The 14772-nt window shown below is 41.1% G+C and overlaps 2 protein-coding genes across 2 annotated transcripts; both read right to left on the reverse strand.

Moving 5' to 3' along the window:
* Positions 1–207: 207 nt before the first annotated feature.
* On the reverse strand, positions 208–4057 carry Insl6 (insulin like 6). Its single transcript, XM_031384802.1, has 2 exons — positions 3706–4057; positions 208–603 (listed from the first exon to the last, which is right to left on the reverse strand). The coding sequence occupies exons 1-2, from the start codon at positions 3974–3976 to the stop codon at positions 299–301; spliced, it is 576 nt and encodes a 191-aa protein (XP_031240662.1). The 5' UTR covers positions 3977–4057; the 3' UTR covers positions 208–298.
* A 6271-nt stretch (positions 4058–10328) lies between these two features.
* Positions 10329–13382, reverse strand: LOC116101138 (prorelaxin 1-like). The gene is made up of 2 exons (XM_031384803.1): positions 13084–13382; positions 10329–10869 (listed from the first exon to the last, which is right to left on the reverse strand). The coding sequence occupies exons 1-2, from the start codon at positions 13292–13294 to the stop codon at positions 10526–10528; spliced, it is 555 nt and encodes a 184-aa protein (XP_031240663.1). The 5' UTR covers positions 13295–13382; the 3' UTR covers positions 10329–10525.
* Between the last annotated feature and the right edge of the window lie 1390 nt (positions 13383–14772).

The raw sequence follows: 14772 nt of genomic DNA on the forward strand, positions 1-14772 counted from the left end.
CAACCACGACAAAATCCAAATAGGTAGTTTGATAGATCCTACACGGATCATGGCACCTATACATCTTCTTTAAAAATGTACAACAAAATAGGAGTCACTAAATACTAAGATTCTCGTTACGACCACAAAATACTGCAAACTACTTGCCAATATTCTCTAGTGTGGTTCAGTCCTGCACCAGAACTGCAAGAACAAATAAATAGTAAATTAGATTTAGTAAGCTTTTATTAAGTGAGCATAGTTTCTATGACAGTTTGTACATCTCTTTCACCAGTGATGTTTGTTTAATCATTAAGGTTTAAAATTCAACAAACGGGAGACAGGCAATAGCCAGCTCTTCTTTGGTGCATCCTATGGCACAGCATTTATCTGCAAAACTTCGGCGTTTCCTTTGGGGATGATTCCCCCAAAATAAACTGCTGAAGGCATTCATTTTGTTTGTGCTCTTCTTCTGAAGTTTCACGCTCTTGACATAGGACTGGCCATTGGGGTATGAAAACACGCTTGCCTCAGGAAGCAGTGCTGCCTTTTCAAACTGATAGTTGGGCAGTGTTTGAGGTTCCCAAGAGTGTATTGCTTTCTCCTGAGAGACGCCTGCGGGGACTGTCGAGAGACAGTGGGGGAAAAAGTTCTAGTTATCCAAATCTTCTATTAGATACAAATTTAATATTACAATACTAAAATCAGATAATTATTTAAAAAACATTTTAAGTAAAAGTTGAAAAGTACAGCTATTCAGAGGCAATGTGCTTTTAAGTAAAATAGTTGCGGTGTTTTCCTATGAGAAGGCTTAGCAACTTTTGAATATTTTGTAACAACACTTTTTTATCATGATACAGCTCATGTGCTGTCAAATTCAGCATTTTACAACACACTGAAATCAGTGGTGCCTACTGGGTTTTTAAGGTTGTGCAGCCAGAGCCACTTTCTAATTCCAGAATGTTCCTCTTACCTTTCAAAATCAGTAACAAACAGAACAAATAAACAAACAGGAAGCCAGAAGCCACTGCTAACAGTCTCTCCCACCATCTCTCCCTCTAGCACCGTCAGTGATGCTCTCCCCTATATATTTGTCTGTTCTGTACATCTCACACATGTGGTAGTGTTTGATATGTGGTCATTCTTGTCTCCCTCTCAATTAGCATAGTATTTCCCGTGTATATAACCATGTTTAACCATATGTGCCTCTCCTTTATTCCTTTCATGGCTAAATAACTTCCCAGGGTGTGAATTTCCCACAATGCATTTCACTCCTCCATCTTTCAGCTTGTGGACACCTTGGTGGTCTTCACTTCTTGGCTATTATGAATGATACTTGCCCTGGCTATTCACACCCATGTTTTTATGTGTTGGTGTTTTCAGTCCTTTGGGTATAAGCCTAGGAGTAGAATTGCTGGATCCTGTGGTGATTCTGAACATCTTCTCATGGGCTTCATATGTTACCTTTGTTGAAATACCCATTAAACCCTGTGTTCGTTTATTTGTTTACAGTGTTTGCCTTTGATTATTTCCAATCAGTCTATCTTTTTATGTGGTTAATAGAAGCATTTTGTTCTTTAATGAAATATAAAGAAGTATGCAAGTGGAGTTGTGCTCCAAGTACAGATTTATTGTTACATTGTCTTAACTCAACATTATTGGACACTGGATGATAGAAACAAAAATAACTCCTGGATGTAATTATTCAGAGACATTGTGGATGTCTACTGTGGTCACATTTAGTACTGCTTAGGAGGAGAATTTTTTCCCAAGGCTTTAACCACAGATTCAGCTCCGTGAGCTGCACTCTGAATCCTATAACCCCATTGTAATCTGAAAGAAAGAAATCTATTGTGGGGGATGATGATCCATGCTGTGTGGGGAAACTAATCAGCTCAGTCATATTTCTGCAGTATGAAATTAGAAGAGGAGGAGGAGAAGGAATAGGAGAAGGAGGAAGAAGAGGAGAAGGTAGAGGCAGAGGAGGAGGAGAAAAAGAAGATGGAAGAGGGAAGGGAAGAGGAAGAGGAGGAAGAGGAAGAAGAGGAGGAGGAATAGTGAGTTTCAAGACTGAAAAGATTCCATGAGACTTGTCATAGAATAAAGGAACACAATACAGATGGGAAAAAAAGAGAGGAATGAGGAGGAAGAAAAGGAAAAGAAAGGAGATAGAGGAATTTAGAGTCTATGTAGATTCTTGGTCTTTCTGAATCCATTACTGGATCTTTCTTCCCTGCTCCCTCTCTCATTGTGAGTTTTTGCCAGGGGTTCTCTGTCCCCTGAAGCTAGAGGATGGAGCTTTCTGCCCTTTTCTGCTATTACAATGAGTAAGACAGAATTATAACTAAACAAGAAAACAAAGATTAAAGGGAACAAAATACAGTAAGAAAAGAAGAAATAGTATAGATAATAGATGCTTATTAATTCTTTAATATTTGAAATCAAATTGAAATGAATTCCTGTGAAAACCTTGAAAGACACAGATATACGAAAGTTAAGCACATCGATGACAAAGAAATAAAAAGCAAAAGTAGTTACACATAGATGGTTTTAGAGGTGAATTCCACTTATTTTTAAAGGAAGGTAGTTTACAAGCAGTTCCATTTCATTTTGTGATTCTCATTAATTCCTTATTTCCAAATCAAGTAAGAACACTGAAATTTTTTTAAAGTTCTGATAAGTCGTTTCACTTACAAATACTACTTTGAAAAAAAAAAACTATAGAATTAGTTAAGTGAATCTACAGACACATTTTACACGTAGGAGAAAGGCAGTAGGTCAGGACCATGAAATCTGTCTGTGCAATTCATCGTGCTAATTCACCTTCAGCACGGCTGCAAACCAGAGAATTTTCATCTGTCCCCTTATAGTCTCCCTTTCTACCTATCTGCAGAGATGAACTATCCATGCCAAGATTCATCTCATCCGCCCTTGTCCTTCCTTCCCCATGTCCTTTATTAAGTTTTTACTTCACATGAATCGCTCTGATGATTTTGCTTTCTTACCTCTATTGGCCTTTTTGGACGAACCTTACTGCCCTATGCTGCGGCTTCTTTTCCTTCCTGTTCCAGACATCCTGACCTCCTTGCTCTTCGTCTAATTCAGATAACAGTGTCTTTCCCCCTGCTGTTTCCTCTAAATAAACTCCCCCGTTCGAGCTACCTGTCTATGTGGCTAGTCCCTCATCACCTAGATCCATTTTCTGACAATGCTTGGCAGTGGTTAACTTCAAATGAACAAGAATTTATTTGATTCATGATTTGGAGATGCTACAGGGTCCAAGGACTTTTCCTGTAGCATCATCCCATAGCGGAGGTGCTGGAAAAGGAGGATGAAGTTGATTTCGCAACAGATTCACTCAGGACAATCCACGTCTGTGATAATGGCCTGAATTCATTTCAAAAGCGTGTAATTCCTTCACTTCACCTCCTAATGCTGCCCTGGAGATTAATTTTATAACACATGGAATTTGGGGTACACATGAAACCATAGCAACCTCTTTTGCCAAAGGTCATCTTTTTAATAAGGCCTACTCTGAGCAAATTATTTCTTCTACATCCAAAGTAGACTTCATATTAGTTTGTATGGTTTTTTGAATTGTATTTACACGTACACCAGGCACAAATTCTATTTCCTGCAGAAATTCATCGGCAAAGCAAAGTCAAGGATAAGAAAATAGGAGTTTTCACACTAATAAGCTAACAAACCTTCCCTTTAGAGCTTTACCTGGGTTTGTGAATCTTTCCCAGGTGGGGGCAGAACGGTGAGGGTTGAAGGTTTTGACCTCCCTTGAGTACTCGGGAACGAGCTGTGTCAAAGGACTTTGCTCGCCCATCTCGAACCGGCTCCAGTCACTTTGGCCACAGAGTTTTATAACTTCTAACACCAGGCGCCTGCCACACAGCTTCCTGGGTCTGGTGGCCTTTTCGTGTTCCCGGGAGAAAGGAGCCAGTAGGAGTCCAAGCCACAACAGACAAGACCAGCGCAGCTGCTTCATCCCTGGGCTCCTCCACAGCGCCGGGCGCGCTGCAACGGCCGTCGCCCCGCCCCCGCCCCGCCTTCTCCACACACCACGCCTCAGCCACGCCCCTCTCCGCACCGCCCTCGGGCGGCTCTCCCTCCCAGGCAATCTTCTCCAGAACCCTTAGGTTAGGTGTGGGGTGTTCCAGGCTTACATGGACTTCCTGCTTGCAGAAAGTTGAAATGAACAGGCTCTTTTCTCCTCAGAAATGAAAGTTTAAAAATGTCTTCTTCCCCCGACTTATTCATTCATTTTCCTTGTCGTCCTCTCCAAGAAACTGCCTCATGAAATATAAAAACATAGGACTCTGAGATGTAGCATCCTCCACCTGTAATTGATAATGGGTGCTCGTTTCGGCAGCACATATACTAAAAAAAAAAAAAAAAAAAAAAAATTGGTAATGGAGCTAGAGAGATGTCTTGGCAGTTAGGTGAACTTGCTGCTCTTGCAGAGGATCCAGGGTCACTTCCCTGTACCAACAAAGCAGCACACGATAGTCTGTAACTCCAGTTCAGTACCAGTCATACTCCGTGGTGCATATACAGGCAGGCAAGCAAACACTCATACATACCAAATAAAATAAATAAACCTTTAAAAAAAAGGTTAACATGCAAAGTAGTGGGCGTCATCGCAGCATCTTCTCACATCTATAGCATTATCCTTCAGCCTTGCTTATTCGCTCCCCTAACTGCCCTCTCCCACAGTTTCCGCCTTTAGTAATCCCCCCTTTTGCTTTTTTATTACGTGTGCTCTACTACTTGATTTCCTCCTACCTTCTTTAAGTACTTATCCCTCTAGGGATCCCTTTTGTAGTTTCATGTAGTTTAATGACCTAAAAACACAAACATTTAAGCATACACATATATAAACACACAAATACATAGTTTTTTTTTTTTAAAGATTTATTTATTTATTATATGTAAGTACACTGTAGCTGTCTTCAGATGCACCAGTAGAGGGCATCAGATCTCATTATGGGTGGTTGTGAGCCACCATGTAGTTGCTGGGATTTGAACTCATGACCTTCTGAAAGGCAGTCGGTGCTCTTCCCCACTGAGCCATCTCACCAGCCTCAAATACATAGTTTTAAGTCTAGATTCTACGTGTAAGTAAAAACATCATTTAGTATCCTGTTTCCAGCTAAATTTGCCTTACTTTATTTGTACGAACAAACTCTTTTTTACAATAATTCTTTATGATGATGATGATGTTTATTATGGTATGTTTATTTACTGGTGTTGTGTGTGTAAGTTGGGTCCAGTTCTCTCCATGCACCATGTGGCTCCCTAGGGATTGATGCCACATTGTCAGGCTTGTCAGCAAGTGCCTTAGCCCGCTAGAGCATCTTACTGCCCAGGAATGCATTCTTAACTACTATGCACTATTATTAGCAGTATAATGACTGAATGGATTTACTTAACTGAAAATATTATTATTTATATGCCTAATCTTGAGTGAATAAGTTCTAATATTATAAAATTAATTTCAGATGTATTTACTAGAATCCCATACTATTAACTTTACTCCAGAACATTATCATGCAATATTTGTCTGTCTGAATCAAATGTACTTTATTTAACATAATTTATACTTGTATCCATTTTCCTACAAAGGCTGTAATTTTGATTTTTTTCTTCATGAATGTATTCAAATTTTATTGTGCATATGTACCATATTTTTTTAAAAAATATTTTTTGTTTCTATATTTAAATATATGTGTGGGTATGGGCACTCAAGTGTGGGTGCCCATTGAGGTCATAAGAGGGCGTCGGATCAAGTGGTTACCTGCCATGGGTGCTGGGAAGCACACTCAGGTTCTCTGAAGGAGCAGCAAGTGTTCTTGTTAAGCACAGAGCCCAGGACGTTATCAGTACCCAACCATCAGTTGAAGGACATCTCTGCTGGCCCCACTTCCTAGCTACTGTGAGCGATACAGCAATATAAATGTGTGTGAGTGTCTCTGTGACGGGTTGACTTGGAGCCCCTGTAGTTCCCACACACTACAGAGCTGTGCTGTGCTCATTCTCTTTAGTTTCTTCAGGAACTGCCATACAGGCAGCATGTATTTGTATTCTCACCACTGTTTCCTCACATCTCTGCCAGCATTGGCAGTCCTGTGCTTTATTTATTGATAATAGCTATTTGGGATAGAGTGATATGGATTCTCAAATCATTTATAAATTTATAAATTTCTCTGGTGGGTAAGAATGTTCGTGGTAAGAATGTTCAAGTATATTTTTAGCCATTTGCATTCCTGCTTTTGGGAGTTCAGTTCATTAGCCTATTAATTGATCAGATGGTTAGCTTTCCTGGTATTTAAATTTTGCAGTTCTTCATACGTGTGGATATTACTATCCTGTCTAATGTGCAATTAGTAAATGATTTCCCTCATTCTGTAGGCTAATTCTTTATAGTGGAGATTGGGTTTTTCGGCCTTTTGGTTTTGGTTTTTTGGTTTTTGTTGTTGTTGTTGTTGTTTTGCCATACAGAGCCTTTTAAAATCATATGTTTTTTTTTAATTATTGGGATCATTTCCTGTGCTATCGGAGTTCTTTTCAGAAAGTCTCTGGTTATGCTGCATCTTGAAGTGTTTGCCCTAAATTATCCTCTTGAAGTTTTACGTTTTCAAGTTTTAAGGTCTTTGAGAAATTTCGAATTAAAAAAAAATACAACATGGAAAATAAGAATGTAGCTTCACTCTTTATGTGAAAATTCAGTTTTCTCAGCTCCATTGTTCAAGAAGCTATCTTATCTCCTACCTTTGTTAAAAGCCAGGTGGCTGTAAATGTGTAGCTTTATTCGGGGGTCTGTTATACTGTTACATTGGTCCACATATCTGTCTTTGTGCTAGTATCCACTGCTTTTACTTCTACGACTCTGATGTAATTGCTCTTGGGTACTGAAATACTTCAGTACTGCTCTTCTTGATGAGCATTTCTTTAGCTCTTCAGGGTCTCCTGTGCGTCCAGGTGAATGTTAGAGTTATCTTTTCTAGTGCTGTCAAGAACGGCACTGGGATTTTGCTAAGTATTGTACTGAATCTGTAGACAACATTTTTTGCTGATAGCGGTCAATTTTGTCATATTAATTCTGTCTGTTCATAAGCGTGGGAAGCCATTCTATTTTCTATTATCTTTCCAGTTTATTCAGTGTCTTAAAGTTTTCACTGTAGGAGTTTTCCCCTCTAGTTTTGGGAAGTTACTAGGAATGGGAATTCCCCCCTGCTTTTTTCTCCTGGTGAGTTTGTTACTGGTCTATATTGAGGCTACTGTTCTTTTTATGTTGGTTTTGTGTTCTGCTCCACTGCTGAAAATATTCGTCAGTTCCTAGACCTTCTTCCATTATCTCATTTGCTTAGTATTTTTCCCTGTAAATAATTTTAACCCCATAACATATCCTACAGCCATTTTTCACTTCCACTTTCACAAGCATTGGTGATATATTAATAGATTGTATGGTCTGATGCTCTTGCCGTTATGGATATTTAGTGTTCTGGCATTTTTTTTCCTTGCCAAATGATGCTGGAGATTTAGCCTCCAAGAATAGGCTTCTCAATGAGAATATTGACCACCAAATAAGAAGAGGTGGTCAAACCAACAAATTGTAACACAGAAATGCAAAGAACATGAAAAAGCAAAGCAATGTAACTCTTCCAGAAGGTTATGATTCTTTAGCTACGGAACCCAAAGATCCTGAAATGAGGTCAAATGCCAGATAAAGGACTTCAAATGTTTCCGGTAAAAATGACCAGTGATCTAAAAGAGACTATGAACAACTAGATGGCTTCAATCAAGAATCTTGAATGAGCATCAGTAGGTTACTTAACTATAGCCTGGGCAACTTAACAACGACTACATCACTGAAAAAAAATCAACTCCTCTCAGGGAGGGGTAAGATCTCATAACCAGCACACCTCCAGGCTCCATTCCCTGGTCCATGATGGAAGGCTGAAGGATCCAAGTTTGTGTAGGTCGGTATCCACCAGGCAGCACTTCAGAGCACTCTTCCCATTCTCTAGAGCTTTCTAGTTCCATACTCCCTTCTTCCATGACAGACACTCCATGGACCTTGATGGGGGTGATGTCAGTGTCCTGTTTAGGACTAAGTACTTGATAGTCACTTGTTTTTGGTACTTTGACCCATTAAGAATCTCTGAGTTAATAACTGCCTCCTTTATAATTTCCAATGAAGTTTTATTATCTGGAAGTATACTGTAATGTGATGTGTGATATGCAATGTGTGATGTGCTAAATGTGAAATACGATATATGATATGACATAAAACATATAAAATATACATAAGAACTATCTCATCACTTCCATGGCTTCACAGAGATTTGAATGCTCAAACTTTGTCTGCCAAACAATGTGATTTACAGGATACTTTCTATACCAGTGCTGCCTAGTTTTATGTCAACTAGACATAAAATGTCAAGCTAGAGTCATTGGAGAGGAGGGGTCCTCAACTGAGAAAATGCCTCCATAAGACTGGGCTGGGGAGCCGGGCCATGGTGGCGCACACCTTTAATCCCAGCACTTGGGAAGCAGAGGCAGGAGGATTTCTGAGTTCGAGGCCAGCCTGGTCTACAGTGTGTGTTCCAGGACAGCCAGAGCTACACAGAGAAACCCTGTCTCGGGGGTGAAAAAAAAAAAGATTGGGCTGGGGCAAGCCTGTCAGACATTTTCTTAATTGGCAGTAAAGGAGGACCCAGCCCACCTTGAGAAATGCCGTCTGACAACCATCACATCAGACTGAGCTCTGGGACCCTGGTGGGGGAGCTAGGGGAAGGACTGGAAGAGCAGAGGGGGATTGCAAGCCCATAGGAAGAACAATGTCAGCTCCCGGAGACTAGGCCATCAACCAAGGAGTGTACAGGGAGAGATCCATGGGTCTAGATACATATGTAGCAGAGAATGGCCTTGTCTGACATCAATGGGAATAGAGGCCCTTGGTCCTGTGGAGGTTTGATGCCTCAGCATAGGGGGATGCTGGAGTGGTGGAGCAGGAGTGGGTGGGTGGGTGGGTGGGTGGGGGAGCACCCTCATAGAGTCAAAGGGGAGGGGAGAGGGAGCAGATGGGATGGGGGTTGTGGAGGGGTAACCGGGAAGGAAGATATCATTTAAGATAATGGAGTGATTAATAAATGAATGGTAGTGGATAATAAATCGAATGGTTAATAAAAAATTTTAAAAAAGAAAGAAAGAAAGCAGGCTGAGCAAGCCATGAGGAAGCCAGTAAGCAGCACCCCTCCATGGTTCCTGCCCAGTTTGAGTTCCTGCCTTGACTTCCTTTGATGAGTGATGTGGAAGTGTAAGCCAAATCAACCCTTCCCCCCCCCACACCCAAGTTGCTTCGGTTATAGGATTTCCATCACAGCAATAGTAACCTTAGTTAAGACTCTGCCATTAAGCCGGCGGTGGTGGTGCACACCTTTAATCCCAGCACTTGGGAGGCAGAGGCAGGCAGATTTCTGAGTTCGAGGCCAGCCAGGTCTACAGAGTGAGTTCCAGGACAGCCAGGGTTATAGAGAGAAACCCTGTCTCGGAAAAAAAAAAAAAAAAAAAAGACTCTGCCATTGTCCTGGCTTTGTATTTCCCCTGCCATCCTGCAAATCCGACATGGCATAGATTTAACTTCTTTATCTGTGTGCTCTCTTCCTATCAGAATGTGTTCACCATGGAGGTAAGAACCTTAATTTGATTTACTACTGTGTTATCTTCCTTGCTTTAAACAGAGTCAGGAATACAGTAAGTTCCTAATAACTCAGACTAACAGATACAATTAATAATGCTATCAACAAATAATAAATTAAGTGTTAGTAAGTATATAATATTTGGCAAATTAATGAGTAAGTGAGTAAATGAGAATTTGAGTACTGTTTCCCTACCTCTGTCATTGTTCTAATTGAACATTGCTCTGTTTAATGTTTAAAATCCTTTTTTAAATGCTCATTAGGGTGTGGAGTCATCTTTTGTTCATATTTATAACCTAGCATCTCCTAAATTGAGTCTTAATGAGTATCTGTGATGTGAAGAAAAACATTTAAGTAGTATTGTTACTAGCACAGATTAATAGATTTATTAAATTGTTATTTAAATGTATTTTATTTAATCATTACTTTTTAACTTTGTATGTGTGGCTGTTCTGCCTGCGTGTATGTTGCATGCCACTTGTCATGTGTGGTGCCTGCAGAGGCCAGAAGAGCCCACAGGATATCTTAAGAGGGCATTATATTAGGGTGAGCTATTATGCATGATGAAGTGGTAAGAATTTATAATCATTTTAAATTAATATTATTCAAAAGCAATAAGACCATTAAAAAGGCAAAGTGGGTTTTGCATACAAATATTATTAACAGAACTACAATAATGCAAAGAACACTTCCTTCATATCAAAGGATAAATCCCGATGTAAGTTATGGTTTCTCGAATCCTAATAAATAAGAAAAGGGAACAGAAGGTGGCATCATCCAAGTAGCGGGAGCGCATGTGAACACTGGCTTGGTTTTACATAACCAGCTCCACATCAGCAGAGCTTAGCAATAGATCTTCTGGTACAACCGATGTGGCAACACTGCTCGCTCAGCAATCCACCAGACTCCCTCTTTTTCCGTGAATGGGAATCCGAGCATAGGTATTTAAGTCCCGGAGGACTGCGGTCTTCAGCTGCACCCAGTTTATCACGGAGAATTTTCTTAAATCCTTCCAAGCTAATGACAGGATCGCTCACCACAGGCGCATGCTGCAGCTCTGGGAACAGTGCCTGTGCCTCGGACAGTCCTGCCTTGGGCTCTTCAGACACACTGGGAAGGCATTTCAACGTCATGTCGAAAGGCTCTGCATCTATGCTGATGAAGGATGGCACAACTTCTGTTAAGTTTAAAAAAAGAAAAGTGAATAGGGTAGACAATATTTATGTCAAGGAGCATTCGGGAAACTACAGACATCGGTATAGAAAACAGCACTTTGCCTTAATATCATGAAACACGGAAACAGGATCAGCGGGTGTTGAATATATCAATGGCTTTGCTGGCTGGGCAGTTCAGAGTGCTAAGATCTTACCAGGTTTCTGTTTACTCCATGTGGCTTCTCTCTGCACCATCCTTATCTTGCTTTTATCACTGTAATTTTCACGCTTTGACATTAAACTCTTATTTCTCTGAAATCATGATGGCCATCAACAACACTATTTTTCATGTTTTCTAGCCCGGTGTGGTGCCATACACCTTTAATCCTAGTATTTGGAGGGCAGAGGCAAGTGGACCTCCATGAGTTCAAAGCCAGCAGGTTTACCAAGTGAGTTCCAGACTGGCCAGGACTATGTTAGAAAGATCTTGTCTCAAAAAACAAAATAAAACAAAAACCACTCATTTACATGTTTTCTAACCTGAGTGATTTTTCTGCATTGCCTTTGAGGCATGAAAAACTAATCCTTGAGAAATATTTTCATGATTTACGAGCCCCAGCAGTATTAAGTTACTGCTTTAGGATAACGTTTAAAAGGCAGAATTCCCAGCAGTTCAGCTCTGACTAGAGAAAGATGGGTGTCTCTGAACACTTATGGAGAAATCTTTCTTCCCCAGGGTGTTTGCTCCAAGTGGTATTGTACACTCAAGACAGGAACAACCTAAAAGAACGCTTCCCAAACCGCGTGTTTCCCCGTGGTGCCTGGACCAATGTGCTGAGTGTGTCATTTCCTCACCTGTGTTGTGGGAAACCCTCTGGAACCACCTGATCCCTTCCTTCTTTATACATATCTACAGTTCAGCATTCACGGACTGTGTCCATCAGCGATGTCAGTAGGAGATTAAGAGGAAGACATTTTTTTCTGCCTACAGAAACCCTTTATAGTAATTCAAACCTTCCCCCTGCTCTTACCTATTCCAAATGCACAAATTTAGAGTGTTAGCAGGCAAAAAAACCTGGCAAGGACGATCAAGTTTAAATTATAGTGCAGTGGCTCAGCTCTTGCTGCTGTGCTTCATGTGCAGCAGAACAGTGTGCCAGCTTACCCATCAGTCATTCCTCTGGAAAGAACAAAACCAAGGAATCCAAAAGGCACAGCCTAAGTGTGGAAGGGAGATGCCTGGTTAGCTGTGGAGGCTTACCCTCCAGAGAAAGCCAAATCATTCCCCTGCACAGGGGTGTCCTCCGACGAAGATCCTTCCTAAGAGTCCTTTTAGCCAACAACCAACTTCAGCCGTTGGAATTTGGCAGGGAAAGCGATAACATTGTCACATCTGCTCATTCCAAGTCTAAACCAGCGATGGCAAGTGACATTCTGTACCATTTTGTGTATATCAGAAGTTCTGGCTTTCTTCTTCAGGAAGACATTCTAACTTTAACTCACCTTTATCACCTTAACCTTTAACCCTCCTTGCTCTAAAATTTTGTCCAGGCTGAGTTTTATTGGCTGTCAAACAAAGTTGATGATCTCTTTTTATGTACTTAAAACCAAGAAACAAAGGACAGCTGCAGTTTGGGTCAGAGTTAACTTACAAACTTTTGTACCTTGAAATTCTTTATTTAAAGCTATTTTTAGCTTATTTTGAAATCCGTACTTTTGGTTTGTAGATAATAGACTCAAATATAACATTTTAATCTAACTAAACTCATACAGGTATATGCTTTTTAATTCCTGGATTTTGGATTCAAATATTTTTTTATGGCACTAATGAGTTTTCTGCCATGATAGTCTGTGAGCAAGCCCCTATTGTTTTTCTTACATTCCCCCAACCTTTCAACTGAACTACAAGACCCAGTTAAAAAAAAAATACACAGCAAGGCTCCTTCCGTGATGTGCCTTAAAAAACAGGGTGCAGTAGTTCAACCGGGCATACTCCATAGCCCAAATTTTGGCTCCCAGGACCTAACGCCATGCCTAGTGAAGTTCTTGACTGCAGCAGCATATCTAACTCTGATGGGTTCTCCCTGAAACTCTAACTCAAGCATGCCAAACCTAAGGCTAGGAGGGGGATCGCAAACCTACCCTCCCCCAGGGGTGGGTGGAGCAAAGGGCCTTTCCAATTGATGGTCAGCCAATGGGAAGCATGGGAAGACCAGGCGAGATCAGAGGGCGCTCACCAGTGGCTTGCCTGGCAAGCAGAGCTGGCTCCTCCTGGCTCAAAGCTAATCTTCCCACGGAGGCCCCGCAGACTTCGATAAATTCACGGGCGTATTCACGGCCGCACATCCGAATGACTCGGTCCATCCAGTCCTCCGAGACTCGCGCCCTGCAAGGCTGGCTCAGCAATAGCCAGAACCCCAAGAGCTGGAGCAAGAATCTGCTGGACATTCCGGTCTGGGCTGCTTCTGGGCGGCTCAGCCTGGGTGGGACTGGGCTCCTGCTACTTTCCTAGTGCCTCAATGCAGCTTTTATATCCCTTGGGAGCTCTCAGCACCAGTGTTTCTGGTTCCAGCTCCACCCACTTCCCACCCACGTGTGCTTCGTATTGTCTTCTTGCGTCTCGTTCCGTTCCCCTCACGCTAGCCTTCTGTCCTCTCTATTCTTGCCCCCAACCCTTACCTTATATCCCCAAATTACTCTGGATTTGAAGCTTTTCCTTAATTACAAAATAAGGCACGGCCCCTGCACTAAGTCACTCAGCAATAAAGTCGATACCACCTATCTTCTTACAAGCAAAGGCTTGCCAGCGTGAACGTTTGTCATGTTACCTTCTAACCCCAATAAGTCAGAGTTGCAGTTGCTGGTAGGTCCAGCCATAGAAGATGCGAGGGGAGTGGGGTAGACTCTTGAGAGGGAATGTGGTTTTTTTTGTTTTGTTTTTGTTTGCTTTTGCTGATGTGAACCTGCCTGCTTTTGTGAATTCTTATCAGCAAATTCAGTACGGTTGTTTCAAAATGCGGTTTGGATTTATATGTTGGTTTTAGATCCTACAGTGGATGTTCTGTTGGTCATAACGGAGTGTGGGTTTTTTGTTTTTTTTTAATAGACAGAATCATACAGTATCTGCGCCATTTGGCTTCCTTTCTGGCTACTTGTTTTCTGTGCACTTTGTTGCCTTATGGTCCATCCTAAGGTCTTTAGGACTATCTTGACCGAGAGCAGTAAGAGCCAATGGCCCTGTCTTATTCTAAGTATCAGAGGCAATGCTTTCAGATTCTCCGCTCCTGACACGGTGCAGGCTGTGGCTTGTCGTATACTCTTGATGATGTCAGGTAGCAACTTCCTCTTAACTTGTTTTAAATAATGATGCAGCGTTGGATTTTATCCAGTGGTTTCCTTACTTACATGGAGATAATATTTATGACTTTTACAACTCATTCTGATGATATATTACATGTATTGATTTGCATATGGTAAACTATCCTTGCCTCTCTCGGATGCATCCAGCTTGATCACCATGGATGATCTTTTTGATGGTTTAATATTTTGTTGAGTGTTTTTGTGTCTGTGTTTATCAGTGACATTGGTCTATAGTTTTGTTTGTTGTGTCTCTGTCTGCTTTTGGTATAGGGCAATACTGAACTGACAGAATAAACTTTGGCTCTTTGGAATGCTTGGAGAATCTGGGAAGATTCAGCCACAGGCTGGGCCATCTGGGGCTGAACTTTCCTTTGTTGGGACACTTCTTGGTTACACATTCTCCTTACCTGAGTTAATCTCTTCTGGTTTTCTATGTCCTCATGGTTCAATCTTGGTAAGTCAGCTATATCCAGAAATTTATCCATTTTCCTTTTTAATTTTTTAAATGAAGTTGACTTATTAGGCTGTACATAGCATATAAGGCCTTTTTAGTTTTTTTCTTTTTC

The sequence above is a fragment of the Mastomys coucha genome, unplaced genomic scaffold (genome assembly GCF_008632895.1).
Source record: "Mastomys coucha isolate ucsf_1 unplaced genomic scaffold, UCSF_Mcou_1 pScaffold21, whole genome shotgun sequence".
NCBI lineage: Eukaryota > Metazoa > Chordata > Mammalia > Rodentia > Muridae > Mastomys > Mastomys coucha.